At 32.1% G+C, this 15,383-nt stretch overlaps 2 protein-coding genes across 2 annotated transcripts in view; one reads left to right on the top strand and one right to left on the bottom strand.

Annotated features, from left to right (window-relative positions):
* Positions 1 to 15,383, top strand: part of LOC135839178 (agrin) — a 200,655-nt gene that overhangs the window by 111,303 nt on the left and 73,969 nt on the right. The gene's annotated exons all lie outside the window — the stretch shown is intronic.
* LOC135839174 (C3 and PZP-like alpha-2-macroglobulin domain-containing protein 8) overlaps positions 1 to 15,383 on the bottom strand; it is a 94,344-nt gene that overhangs the window by 74,713 nt on the left and 4,248 nt on the right. Inside the window, exon 2 of the mRNA XM_065355083.1 lies at positions 906 to 994. Coding sequence (XP_065211155.1) covers positions 906 to 973 — 68 coding nt within the window. The 5' untranslated portion in view covers positions 974 to 994. The remainder of the gene's footprint in view (positions 1 to 905; positions 995 to 15,383) is intronic.

The following is a 15,383-nucleotide window of genomic DNA, read 5'->3' as shown; positions in this document are numbered from 1 at the left end:
GCATAAATGTAACGTAAATGTAGCATTCGTAGTAAAATTAGGAATTATGTAGCGCATTTCCGTAATTTGCATAATACCTCGCGGACGAATGTAATCATAAGGTAGGTAAATTTTAACAACCCGTTATCTCCGGCTGCTTTTATACGTTTTCATTGCGGTTAAAAGGGTGTCGGAAAAAGCTAGAAGCGAGTTTTGTACTAACCCTGAAAAAGGCCAAAGTTGCGTAAGAAGTGTACAAGTCTCTCGGAAGTCGAAACGAAATTAACTCTGTACCATTACGACTTCTAATTAGAATACAGCTGACGTTTTGTTGTACTTAACAACGATTTTCGTCAAATGCGCGTGTACTTTTCGCGTAATTGGAATCGAGCATTAGGTACATACCTACTTTTTATATTAATTACCGCAAAAGGCTTGCCTGTGCACTGCGTGCAGGCGAATAAAAACAACGCGTATGCGAAATCTTATACTGCGTACTTTTATCAAGTGGCTTTTGGCCTTTTAATTGCGCTCATTGTAGCTACGAGAGTACGTCGTCGGTCGGACATTTGGAAATTCTCCAGGTGTACGAGCCACGAGGTAATTTCTTTGCGAAAGTTGAGCTTACGTATCTTGAATTGTGTAAATTCGACGTTCGCTAACAAGATTTCATCAGTTTGTGGCACTACATAGGGTAAGGTATATACGTATTTTATGCTGTTTGCGAATTCGTACTACTACGAACTTGCTAAAATCAGAGACTTCTTTTGACGAGCAGAAGTTCTTAGCTCAGTTTTACTTTTAAATTTCCAACGTTTATAAAGTTTCTTACTGAGATACGACTGGATGTTTTTAAGTATCATAGAGTATCAGTCGCTACGGTACAATTGTTAGCTAAGTTAAACGTTAACAAAATCGAAACTTACTTGCTACATGAGTCTAAGCTGAATACCGAGGAAGCCAAGCCAAACAGCCAAAATATTATGAGATTCATCTTCGCTATTATATCATCACCCTGGAACAGATTAAACATTTCATTTAGTTCGATGAGAAATTATACGCAAAATGGAATATTCGAAATGAAAAATTAATACATCTTTATCGAAATACATATTATGTTCTATTCGACGCGACGTGGTGTTTTCTATACCTATAGGTAGGTAGATACACAAAAAAAACTTGCTGCTTTCAGCGAATCACCATAATGTCGTAACATGCAGCAAAGTATACGTAAGAAATTCATGGAGTAATTTATTTTTGATGTAAGGTGTCGCTTAGAAAAATTATGATTTATTTATATTGCATGAAAAATTCATTTTCCACTTATTTCTTTCGGCGAAAATTTTTTGACAGCCAAGTTTTATGCGTTCTTTTAAGTTGATTTAATTTGTCTATAGAAAACAACGTGTTATATTCAAAGCGTAGCATGATTTTTAAATTACGTTCGCGATGCATATTTTTATTCAAATTTCAAAGTTAAAATTCTTTTTAAATTGTGTGCGAATTGACATTAAAATTTAAAATGATAAACATCTCGCTTTTCTTTCATTTTTTAAAACACGGTTTGTTTTTCAATATATTCAACGTCGAGGTCCGTCCTCGAAACTTATTTCAATGGCTCGTTTTCAAAGATCTCGTCCGATTTAAATTATTTATCAGTTTTCAAAGATACTTGTACCTAACATAATCGTTCAGAATGTGTATCTCGAGTTGTTGTGTAAGTTCAAATGACAGTTTGAAAAGGAAATGCAGTGTTACGATTGAAAAAATCTCAAACAAAAAAGAAAACAGTGAGAAAAGATGTTAAATAGAAATGAAAGAAATTAAACGCCAAAGAAATAAGAACAAATACAAATTCAAAGACGTTTCGTTCAAATAAACATTTTTTCCTTGCTGCAAAATGTAAAACTTGGCAACTCTTTCTCCCTCAAAGTGAAAACTTTATATTCAGTTTCTTTCAATTCCTAAATACCTACATTGAAAAAGAGAATAAAATTAATAAGACTCCATCCCCCTCGGTGATGAGTGAGAAAGGAAAAACCGACATGTAAATTGTACGAGAGAAAAAGATCAAAAAGACTAAAATATAGACAAATTTAGTAAAATAAAAAAAATCGTTTAATTCTTGATGAAAAATTGTCAACTGATTTGAATTTTTTTTTTCTTTGAAAATGTGAACTGTTCAAACGCAATGTTAGTCCCAAAATGAATTGGCCAAATAAACGAGAAAAAATCGTTTAAAAATATTAAACGAAAAGAAATTAATAATCAGGATGAGACTTTCAGTGAATTTCCAACTTTTGAAAAAGAATTCGGATTTCCTCCGTGGTTTGATAAGTAAAGCCATAAGTTATAAATTAAAATTTTCAGGTATAAAAAATTTAAAAAAAATGTACTTCATTTTATAGACGACTATTGGGACGTAGAATAGGTATGGAGCGCTAGTGTGCATATTGTTGAGTAGGTAACGAAAAGGTGAACAACAAACGTCGACAACCAATCACAACATTGTTTCATTCAGAAATAAATGGTTCCGATTATAGATTTACTTTATTTTTTAACATTCATCAGTAGTTATCAGTGATAATAAAATTATTATCACGTATCGGAGGTTTGTTGTTCACCTTTTCATGCCTTTTCGATTTCACCGCTAGAGTTCAGCCACTCCGTGTTCTACGTTCGAATTGTATAAAATTAGAGGAATACAGTTCAAGCGAAACGAGAACAAAATTTTTTAACAAAAGCTTCTATCAAAAATCAAAAAAAACTATTTTTTATTTTCTCATTTTCAAATTACGTAGAAATCCTTTTATGTTAGTCCTGAGTGGTGATTCTTTCTGGATCCCCCCTCCATCGTCCTATTCAACCTTGAACATTGATAAAAAGTGGGGAAAAAGCGCATCTAGACTGTTATCCGACGAGATACTACCTATATCACTCCAAAAGAAAAGAATAACATGCATTATTTGAGAATTCGAAGAAACATTCAGTTTTTCTCATTTTCTTTCCTTGTATTGCTTTCATGCGCAAATTTGAAAAAAAAAAAAGTACTGTGCATTAAATTTGTGGGTTTTTTAAAAAGACATTTAAGTAGGTATAGTTATGTATTTGTAGGTACAGGGTGGCCAGAAATATCGGGTACCCCTAAGAAAGTTTTTCATTAAAAATATAGGTTGGCAACGTGAAATAGATGCATATGATTGGTGGAATGTTATCTCTCCAGTCCAACAACCAATCATGTGTTATCATTATTATCATTCACTGTGACCAACCAAAGTATTTAGTTAGAAAACTTTTTTAGGGGTACCCGATATTTCTGGCCACCCTGTAGGTATACCTACCTACTCTTTGTTAAGTTTCGTTTTCCCAGCCTCTTCAAAATAAGAATAAGTCGAGTGGAAAATAAGAGGTTAATTGAAACAAATTCTAAAGAGCTTGTTATTTGGCAAAATAATATTAATTTTGTTCAAATATCGATATACAAAAAGAGAAGAAAGGTTTCTTTTGTATTTTGAACGCCAATTTAATCTTTTATGTGAATTCCGGACAAACGTATACAAATACATTTTTTCCTCAAAAATTTAACATTGCGGGATAAATTGGCGTGTACATATTGCAATCTATAGAAGACTATCTTTGTCATAGTGCTTTCGAATTTTTCGTCAAATGCTGCGCATATATATAGACTCGAGTAGAAAGGAAATTTTCTAATGTTGGTATGTGTACCGAAGCACTTCTACACAGTTAGGTAGGTACATACATTTTTTTTCCTGTTTCTCTGTATGGAAATTTGAATACGTCTGTAACTTTGTATTTCTTTGATCGTTCAGCCTTCATTTTTTTTTTTACATCGTCGAGCTGAAATTATCTGTTTGAAAGAATCTTTCAAAGTTTGAAATGAAATTTATTTCATCTATTATATGTAAACCACTTCTTTATCGAGTAAATTTAATTTATGGATTGAAAAAGAGTTGGAATTTCTGAAATAAACACCATTTTGAAAAAGAATCGCAATCAGTGTATTAGAGCGAAACGTATTTCATGTAATCTCATAAGAGATTAATAAATTCTCGTTTTATTTTCTTTTAAAATTGAACTATTTTCGAGTTGTTGATAATATTTTACTAAAGTGAGTCTTTTCATTCAGCTTTGCTCACGAGAGAGATGTGTAATGTGATTTTGTATTTATTTTTTCAAAATGAAGCGTGAAGGTAGATACGTATAATGTTAGATACTTTACTCATTTTTTCATATTCTAATGAGATCAAAATATTTATTTATTGTGATCTGTTCAAAGATTGTTCTTTTCTATCAATGATTTCATTAAATTAAAATTCGAAATGGTTTCTGAATAAGCCACGAGACTACGACTAGGTGCCGCCTTGAGCAGTAAAATTGAACAACAGCAAAATTTTGGGAGAAATCGATGATAATGGTATCGTTTTAAAGATTTTTTCGCCCAAAAAATACAAAGAATTGCAAAAAAAAAAGTTTGTGGGCTTCTATAAATTTATTTTTTGATTTTCAAAGGATAATTTTTGAAAATTTAAATGAGATATTTTTTGTGAAAAAAAAACATAATTTGATAAAATCGATGTCTTCTTCGTGTCGTATTTTTGATCTCTCGAATCGATCGGTATAGTGCTACTTTTAAATCTTTTTGAAGCTTCCTCCAGTACTTATGGTTTTTAGATTGTCTAGTTTCGAAAAAATTGTCGTAAAAAGAACCAAAAATGAAATTCAGCACTTCTTCAATGAAGGAGAATGTAAAAATCAGCCGGAGGCTCTGAAAGAGCTCAAAATCAGCATAAAAATTTAGGCAAATTTGAATTTTCCAAAGTTTACTAACAATTGAAAAATGAAATTTAGTGACTAAAATTTGCCTTGGTAGTCGATGTTTGTACCTACTTTTGTTTGATCAAAAAATTGTCTGTCGTCCGGGATAATTTTTTGAAGTGGTGGTGGTGGAGGCGAGGGCGGAGAAGATGATGAAGAGAAAAGGTTTTTCTAGTGTAGAAAATACTTGTATCCAGTCCCTGGATTATTTAGTTGTTCATTTGTATCAAAATTTATTAAAAAAGAACTTCTTTCGAAAAATATCACTAGAAAAAGCTTCGTTGTAATTGAAAAAAATCGCATGTGAATAAATAATTAGGTACAAATTTTTTCGATGATAAAAGCCCTATCTGTCTATCTCAAATGTTATTGATCATACTGACCGCATACGCAGTTATTTTGCTCATTAATGTGACAATAGACGTATGTATGTAATATGAGCGTTTATTTTTTTATCATGAATTTTATTTATAATACCAGTAGTTTTGGCTCATTCACATCGCAAAAATTTTGTTAATTGGCGCATTTAGGTTCCAAAAAAAATTCAAATATCCCAGTAATTTTCAACCACGTTGATACATAATTATAATCTTTCTTTCTCTTCATGAGTGTTCTGCATCTTAACGAGTATAAGTAAGTATAATTTTTTGGTGCGTTCATGTCTCAAAAATCGTTTCCATCATTTTCATTCTCATAAAAAATCAAAAAATAATGAATTAGGTACCGTAATCTTTGTCTACGTTAGATATGCATAAAACCGAAATGTTGAAGGAAATACGAAAAATTGGTTCCCTATTTCCGAAAAAAAAGTGAAGAAGGTTCTTGAATTTTGTATAAGGATGAAAAATTAACAGACCACCCAGTAATGTTTTTTTTAAGTGTGTATGTAGGATTAAGGAGGTGATTGAAAAAAAAAAGTTTTAATCTTGCTATCTGTGTCTCAGCTTCACCTACCTAAGTATTTCATATACCTAAGAGTACTTATATTAAATGATTTGAAAAATCAGAAAAAAATTGATCTTAAAAAATCTGGAAACTCGAGGAAAATTGTGTCTGAATTATAGTGCAAAATCTGTAATGATAATTTAAGTAGTTCCATTTACTTATTCTTCTCTTTTTTTTCTTTTTTTCAAAAGACAGGAAGAATTTTCCAGCATGGGAAATCGACTCTATCGTATTTCAATCCTATGATAGGTATTTATTGTGACTGAAGAGAACATAGAATAGAATCTGCGCTATGAAGACGAATCAAAAGTTGAAAATTTCGATAGGTATAAGGTATACAGTTGGGATATCGGTTTACATTTTGTGAAAAGCAATACCGAAGCGAAAAAACGTCTCGAGTAAATAGCGATTTATTTTTTTCTGTATCTGACCGTTCGGTTGTGGAAAATACGGCGATGCGATGGCAATATGAAAGAACAAAGTAGTACGTATCTTGCAATATTAGGCGTATTTGAAATACGATACATATTTCATCTCCCTTTAACGCGTGCCACGACGTTTGTGTTTGTTTTTGGGTACATATTTTGTCATTGTAAAATTGAATTTCTGATAGGAAAGCCCAAAACTACCATAAAGGGATCGGTGTTTATGTATTCGTGAGTTTCGTTGGTACTTCACGGTGTGCTTTATCTGCATCTTAGAATACGTGTATTCTATTTTAAATTTCAAATGAATGTTGCTATGTCTATTGATACGTCCGTTGTGCTCACCTATGAAATTACCCCGGTATATATCGGAGTTATACGCGTGAAATTCGCCAAAGTGTAGGTGAGAACGAGGTCATAAAAAAGCCAAGGAGTAAACCAGATGTGTAGGGCCCTTGGTAATTTTTGAGACATATTTTTTGGAAAGACGACAAAATGTGCGAACTGAATGACTTTACGACCTGTGAACTTTTCTATAATAGCTACACAATTGGGTAGGTAAAGGTATATATAGTACAGGGTGTTCCAGAATAACCTTTCACATTTGTTTTTTTTATTACTCTGAGAGAAAAATGTTTACAAAAATTCTTTTACAACCAAAATGAAGTAGAAATATGCCGTTTTTAGACCGTATATTTGAGTTTTCATTAAAAATGAAGTTTTAAAAATTTTTCCATCGAGATATTTTCCTTCATTTTTGACACATTCAACCGAACATTTTTTCAAATTATTGAACACTTCTCTTCCAATCAGTTGCGACTCATGAACCTAGAAGCTGTTTCAGAGTCCTAGATTTATCTCGATACACTTTTGACTTGGAATAACTCCATAAAAAAAATCGCAGGCTGAAAAGTCAGGGGATCAAGGTGGCCATTAAATTTCTGGTTCAACACGTCGACCATAACAAAATTATTTGATGACTGAAGTGCTCACGCGCTAAACATATGTGTACATCCCTGGTAGTTCCAACATGTTGGAAGGAAGTAAGTAACTCTATTACGTCGCGTCTGTCTTTTAGTTCGGAACAAGAAACTCGTTTAACATTTTGCCTTACCCCTCACTGTTACTGTTTCATTAAACACACATGGTCCCACTATACCGAATTTAGCCACGCCCAACCAAACAGTCAACTTGGCGGAGGTTTAGATGTTTCTCAAGTATTATCAACTGATTCTTTGTACACTAGAAGCGCACATTCCAATTATTCACTTCACCATTTAGATAAAAATGAGCTTCGTTACTGATGAATAAGGAGTAAAGAGTTACAGGAACCTTTATTTTTAAAAAAGGCCTTCACAGTAAAAGCACACTGTACAGCCATCTACTTCTCCAGGGCAAAAAATAACTATTGAAACATAATTCGGCATGCTTTGGCTACCTAGAACCGCCTTTACCATTCCCCTAGCTCCACTTGAACACAGATCAGTGGTTACCAAAATGTGAAAGGTTATTCTGGAACACCCTGTAGATGTGCTTGTGGATGGCAATAATGAGGATTTCGTATTAGGTAATGTACCTTTTCATGGAGTAAGATATTGATTGTCCATTTTAATTAACGGTTTATTACGTTGTGTGAAGATTTTGGTATTGCATTTCATAAATAATAAATGAAGATAAGTAAAGGCGCTGTTCGTATAAATTAATTAAGTATTCCGTGACGTCCTAGATAATGCGAATCTATTGTTTCTTATGTTGTAACCCGCGTACTGTATAATTAGAACCAAATGTTGACCATTTTTGATATTACCCTCAATCTCGACGGAAATTACAGCTTATTTTGCAGTAGTGTCTTGCGAACATTTGTTTGAAAATACGAGTATCTGAATTTATCTTTACAAAGAGGCCTACGGAAATCTCGCTGCTTGAAAAAAAAAATGCGGAATTCGTTCGCAAGTTTCTTTTGCCATTTTGTTTATCTGATTTATATGGAAATAAAAATGCCGAATACGTGCCCGCATTTATTTATCCAGCTACAATACCTACCTATTTAGTTGTAAAAATTGGGTAGGTACGCAAATATGCATAAATATAATGAACACATTTACAATGTCGATGACAAGTGTATAATTTCCATTGAAATTTGTCATGTCACCGTATAAAACTGACAAAATCCAGCCAATTCTTTCGAAATGAAATTCGTTTGATGAAGCTGTGCTGTTGGTCTGTTAGTTTGCAAAATATCGATCATAGCGGTGCATTAAATTTACAATTCGTTGCGAAAGTTTCGAATTCTTTATTGACTCAGGAAGCATGGCAGTGAGGTCAGCATAATGTCGGTTAAAATAGTAAATTCCGCGCATTTTTTTAATTTTCGCGAAAGTTTTGTTTTTTGCTTTTTAATTGCTGAAGTTTTCCTCCTGTTTTTCCATTCCTTTTGTCTGTTCCCTATTGTGATATTATCTTTTGCTTATGTCTGTGCAAAGTACCAGCTCGTCCTTGACCCGGCTTTTGTCTAATACAATTAGAAATTGTACAAGTAGTATGAATGGTACTTTACTAGTCGATTCGTATCATCATCTGCATCATCATCACTGTTGCTGTTGCTTACAAATGTAGGTAGGTATATACTGTATGGTTCGATATGCTTAGCTTCTGTATGAAAATTTTAATGCACTTGTCAAAAAGTTTTTTTAATGGTAATTTTTTCGTCGTCCATTTAGAACTTCCGCAATTAAGAAAATAGCAATTTAACATTTCAACGTATGGAAACTCCAAAAATAATGCACCGACCAAGAGTACTTTTAAATTTATTGTTCTCAACGACGTTATACCGAACCTTAATCCAAATTCCATTAGTGCTGGAAAATGTTGCTTTTCTTCTTGTATTAATCTCGTTACGCAGTACTTTTGGTCGTATCAGTATCATTAATTAACTCAAAGGAATTTCAAACATTGGAATTTTCAAAATAAAAAAAAAAGAAAGGAAAAAATTCCGCTATCATTTTCAAATAAATTTACCCCCTAGGGTGTTTCTTGCCGTCTTGCGGTTTGTCTCTTGTTGTTTCCTCAACATTTTGAAGATTCCTCGCAGTATTTTACCCACTTTCGTAACAGGAGAAGGTAAATTTGTCAAGAGCGTAAACGATTTTAGTTCAAGTTTCCACTCTTAGTTCCAAGTTTTATGTATTGTACACGCGTTTTTGATGTATCTTGTAGTTTAATATAAGAGAAAGTTTCAAGTATGTATTGAAAATCTTGATAATTTAGAATATTTCTCGAGTGTTCCTGGAGAATACTATACATTTTCAGCCATGTGATTCATTCTGTTTACTTTTACAAGTTTCAAATGTGAATTATTCGAACCAGTAGTACATGAATATTGTACGTATATAGTTTGTAAGCAACCCGTGTCAACAGAATTTCAAAACTTTTGGCTTATTTGTACTTATTTTTATCTGGTAAAAAATTGGTACGTATTTTTTTGAAAGTACGTGCGTTGCAATTTGAACTAATTTTTTCAGATCTTGGTGTAATGAGTCGTTGAGAGGGGTGCGCGGAGGTATTCTGGTTTCGACAAGACACGTGGTATGTTGATTGCTTGAGGCAAAGAATGGAAAGTTTTCACGAGTGTGAGTTATTTAATTGCTTCTTACAGTCAACTTGAAATATAATGCGATTGTTTTACTCCAACTAGATTGATTTGGCTGTCGAATTGATTGAAAGTTTGGAACTTGTTGAAGTTGAATGAATTCAGGGTTTATTGAGTAATGAGTTATGATAATGGTGGGGGATATTTACCTGAAATATTTTGTAAGAAAATTCCGCGACGCGAAAATATTGAAAACATTTTTTTGGGGGGGGGGGGAATACAATAATACATTTTTTGATTTTTTTTGCCAATAATAAGTTTTTTGTATTCGTTTTAAACCTCGACGTTCATTCAGTTCTTGAAATTGTTCAAATAGCTAGGTATTCTTTTTCGAAAAAATATATTCTGTGTACGGTCTATTTGATTACACTTACCTAAATTTTTCAAAATGAAAGATATTAAATCAGTTTGTTTGAAATGAAACGTTCTACGAGAAAATTGTGGAATTCGTTGAAAACGGTAGCATTTAAAAAGAAAAATACGTCTACCTTGATTCATATTCGACCGTAAAATTTTTACGAAAGCGGTAACAAACCTCTTTTCAAAGTCAAACTTGACTTGCGGTTAACCTTGATCTTTGCCTCTTCTGACGGAATAGAATTAAATCCAGAGAGAAATTGTTTGCCTTTTATTACGTAAAAAGATTTATATTTGCTTCTATTTTTTTTTTTTTTTTTTTTTGTAGCAAATCATTAAGAAATTCAAACAAAATTTTTTATTCAAATTGCTAAATTAAACGACTTAATGTAGCACAATCGAGTAGGTGAAGTTTTTTATTAGATCAAAAACATGACGAAGAGGGAAAAGACAACCTAACGTATATTCAAAACTGTCTATAATTCTAAATCTATGGAAGCTAGATATTACATACAAATGATATCAATTCGATTAGGGACTAATATATGATACCTAGTTTTGATAGACAGAGACACTAATGTGATTCAAACTCGAATGAAAACCCTTCGACAGGGACATCTGAATAGATATATACATACTAAGCCTATACGAAAAATACACAGATAAAAACTTGCAATCACATAAAATTAATTTTTTCATCGAATCTACATTTCGTGTAATATCACATCAAGGGCTATAAAACATCTTGAAAAACTACCTACTGAAAAAAAAAAATAAAGTAAAAAAAATCTCTCCATTTCTCTCGAGACATTCTTCATTTAAAGAAAATCTTCCACGTCACCATTAAGAGGATAGAGTAATCAAGATTTTAAAAAATAATACCAGTACAAAATGATTGACGAAGAGTTTTTTTCCACTTTGATAAACCTTCGGTGATGACTTTCTCCAACAATTATTATTTTTAAAATAGAGCTGCGTTATACAAAGAAAACAAAAATTGTAAAAACGAGGACAGAGCAATAAAAAGCTTAAGGTGCCTAAAATAAAACAGCTAAAAAAAAAAAGCATGGCATTTTTAATTTTATGCAAAATACGGAAAAAAATGAAGTGTAAGTATTAGAAATGCTCATTTGGAAACAAATAATATTAAATGATTTTTATTCTTATGATTTACGAGATACTTTCATAATCCTGAATATCTCAAAAATACCTACTCACATTACTGTTCTTTACGTATATGTATCTAATAAGGTATGTACATATAGGCACATAAAATGAATTCATCAACATAATATTCAAAAATTCACTAGGCCTAAGCATACTTAATCTGATCCATTTGCATGATGTACATATAATTACAAAACGAAATGAAAAAAGAGTTACAAGTATAAATTTATTAAGCGAGTGTGTCCAGTTTGCGTTTGTTACTAATCAAGCTAAAAGGGTGTTGCAAAAAGGCCAAAGCTGGAATACAAATAACGATTTTTTTTTCTTCTCCATAATACTTTGTGTAGTTTAATTGATTACCACCATGAAAGAACAATGTTTTTAAAATTTACTCGTACACAGTCGTATTCAATTTTACGCCTCTGTATACAATTATACACTACACGTATCCCGTACGGAAAAATACTATGGCGAACTATAGTATTTTCGCGAACTATAGTTAACTATAGTAACCATGAATTTTTTTTCAATATTTTGGACAATTTATTGGCTTATAATTCCTGAAAACACACAATTTATCATTGCACTGATAAATTGTGTGTTTTCAGGCATTGTAAGCCAATAAATTGCCCAAAATATTGAAAAAAAAATTCATGGTTACTATAGTTAACTATAGTTCGCGAAAATACTATAGTTCGCCATAGTATTTTTCCGTACGGGATACAATTCGATATAATTACGCATGTGCAATCATTTCACAAATTTGGTTTTTATAATAAACCCTTGAAAAAGCTAAATTCTCGATAAACAAACGGCCTTTGATATTGATACACGCGCGTATCTTCTATAATAATACTAATGAAGAGAAAAATACTTGATGTGAGCAAGCACCGTATAGGTATAGGCACGTACCTATTATAAATGTAGGTCTAAATATTTCTTGTCATTTTCCATGTTTCATCGAAGATTATTTTTGTCAATTCACTGTTGAAAATAAATAAGCACAAAAAGAAAGAAGTAAAAGAGCCTTAGAGATTTGATTTTTCAGACTGACTGACTGAAGAAAAATTAAAATTCAATTTTTCCAGCTTATAAGCAATTATTTTTAACGTCATTTGGGGAAAACGATTTCTGGAAATTTCCAAATTCATTTTGCTGGTCTCTTTGAAACTCACCTTTACGCGATGCTTTTCACTAACAGGTATAGTTTCAGTTATAGGTCGTTCCTTATTTTACTTGAAATGTATTGACCCCTCTCTCCCTTCTATTTGAAAATCTTTTAGCTGTTTTTTTTTAAAGAAAAAAATTACTAGAAAAATATTATCCGGCAAACATCTATTCGCTGATAACAAATTATTGATGAAAAACTTCGTTATCGGCAGGGACTGCCCTGAACGCAAAAAATACAGCAAGAAAACACTTCTTCGATCATTTAGGTAGGTAGTTAAGTATTTTCACCGTCGAAACATTCTGCAAATTAGCATGAAGGAGGGAAACACATAGAAAAATATAGGAGTGTGATGAGCCCTATTTTTAAAATTTCAAAGTCTTTTTTTTTGTGGTCAAATGTGTTGAAAAAATTTCAAAAAATTGATTACATTCGTACTCTTGATGTACAGTACCAACGGTACCATTTGATCAATATGTATCTATAGCTACCTATATGTAATAAGGAAACTTCTGATACCTTCATATCACCGGTTTCGCTCATTCATGTACCAAAGCATGGGAGACCTCTGAGGTAGCTTGCAAAAACAATTTTGGCTGCTCAAACAAAAAATTGAGGGTCCTACGAGGTTTTTGTGATTTCCTAAAATTGTCCAAAAATTGTACAAATCGGTGGAAAAAATCGAATGACTATGTTATTATCTTAAGAAACTTTATTTATCGTACGATTTGAATTACGTACCTACAATTTTGTTTAGAGGAGTCCTATTTTGACACAGATGGGGAATTTTTTGGCAAGGAGACAAATTTTTTGGTTGAAAAAGTTGTAAAATATAGAAAAGTACTTTTTTGACTCTCGAACGTGGCTTTCGAACAACAACGTTATTGAGAATATGGCCTGATTAAAAAAATCATTTACCTAAGTATAGCACTTTTTGAGATTTAAAGAAATTGTTTTGAAAAAATTTATTAGTAGGTCAATTTTCTATTTGTCAAAATGAGCTTTTAAAATACGTCGGTAACTAGTTGGGATGTGGCCTATGGAAAAAGTATTTCTGGAGTTGTACATACTTAAGTACTCAATCACATACCTCTTTCGAAATTTCAAAGCATATAAAAACTTGGACCATGCTCCTAAAAAAATACCACTCCCTCCATCTATGCCATAATTGCACCACTATTGTGATTTGTTTTAGATATAACTAGAAAATGAGTAAAATCAGGGACTAAATGATCTACAGGTTCCCAGTGTAAGTATGAAAACCATGTTTCGAAGTCAACTTTCGTCCCCCTGCAGAAGGAAGGCATTATTTCTATTTTGGCCGGGGCCGCGACAAAAAACTCGAATGGTTTATTTCATTAAAAAAAATTAATTTAGGCCAAGTCAATTCGCGTATCGTATCCCATCTAACTCTATTTCGAATTCAAGTTTTTTCATTATTGCATTTTTTCGTTTTTTTATTTAAAAAAATCAAAATTGTCGTTTTCCATCTTTAAGCTCGTAGGTACATATTATTATCTCATAAAAAATAAAAATGACTGAAATGAAACTACCTAAGTTCTGATCGTAATAATTAAATAATGCACCATTTCGCACCCTTTAAAAATGTCTATGAACTTTTCATCTGCGTCTCGTTGAGAATCAATTTTAAAAATTCTTTTTTTTTACCCCGTCATTTAATTTTAAATACTATATGTACCTGTACCTTCGCATATTTGATCGCATATGAGAAGTTTTTTTGTCCTGTTCTGATATTATTTTGCAAATCCGAAGTATGGCAGATGTTGAAATAGATGAGACACCCTGTATACGTAGAATATGGATGGTAACATTTAGCATGCGTTTAGTTTGCTTAGCATTCTTGATAATGTCATTAATTAATATTCGTATAGCATTTCAAATTACCCTGGAAGAAGTTATGTGCTTGAATTTTCTAGGTTAACGACGTGTTAACGAATTACTCGCAAGGGAAGTGATTTCATCAGCAGGTTGTGGGTGTTCTTTTTTTGTGCACTTTGTAACATCGTATAATACTAGTATCGGTTGGGAAGATTACTCCATAAGTGCAGATTCCTTTATTATGTTCTATAGAGAGTACCTACCTACCTATTTCACTTCTTTGTGACATATTAAAATGAAGATACTTCGTTGTAGGTATTTTAATACATCACACCACTGAGCAAAAAGGTTATAAAGTATCTGTATAAGTTTCTGTATCAATTAAAGGAGAAAAACACCTACCTATAACTCATAGTTTGTTGTATGTAACAGAAGTCATTCTACACACGAAGCTAGAAACAACATATTTCCTTTATACATACATCTTTGAGCCTATTTTTAGTTTAATGTAAATATTTTTTCTACAACGCATCATTTTTTAAAGCAAAAATTTAAATATTTTGCCTTCTTTTCATCTGAAAAACGGAGTTTCCACTTGGTGCGCTAATGTTTCAAAACAATATGTTCAAGCATCAATTTCTCCAGTCCCTTTTATACTTTACAACAAGCAGTCACTTGGTGTTATTAACACTTCTATTTTTTTCTTTTATTTTTCTGTTTTCTCTCGAGAATATTTTCGAATTAAAACATTTCCTGATTGCCATGTTGCAACTATTTCGATAAAACAAAAGTTCGTAAAGTTGTTTGATCTGTTTTTTCTTCCCTTTTTTTTTTGAGAAGCAATTCGCAAATTGTCGTTTTACTAAACGTAGGTAAGCGAGCGAATTTTAATATTTTCATTCAAAAAGAAAACTTGAAAGGAGTTCTTTAGGAAAAAAAAATTATCTGAAATGGGTAGCCGACTACATAATGGTGTTGTATTGCGCATTATGTGGCACAAAATACATATCTTTGGTAG

The sequence above is a fragment of the Planococcus citri genome, chromosome 3 (assembly GCF_950023065.1).
Source record: "Planococcus citri chromosome 3, ihPlaCitr1.1, whole genome shotgun sequence".
Lineage (NCBI taxonomy): Eukaryota > Metazoa > Arthropoda > Insecta > Hemiptera > Pseudococcidae > Planococcus > Planococcus citri.
This window is presented reverse-complemented; position numbering and strand designations above follow the sequence as displayed.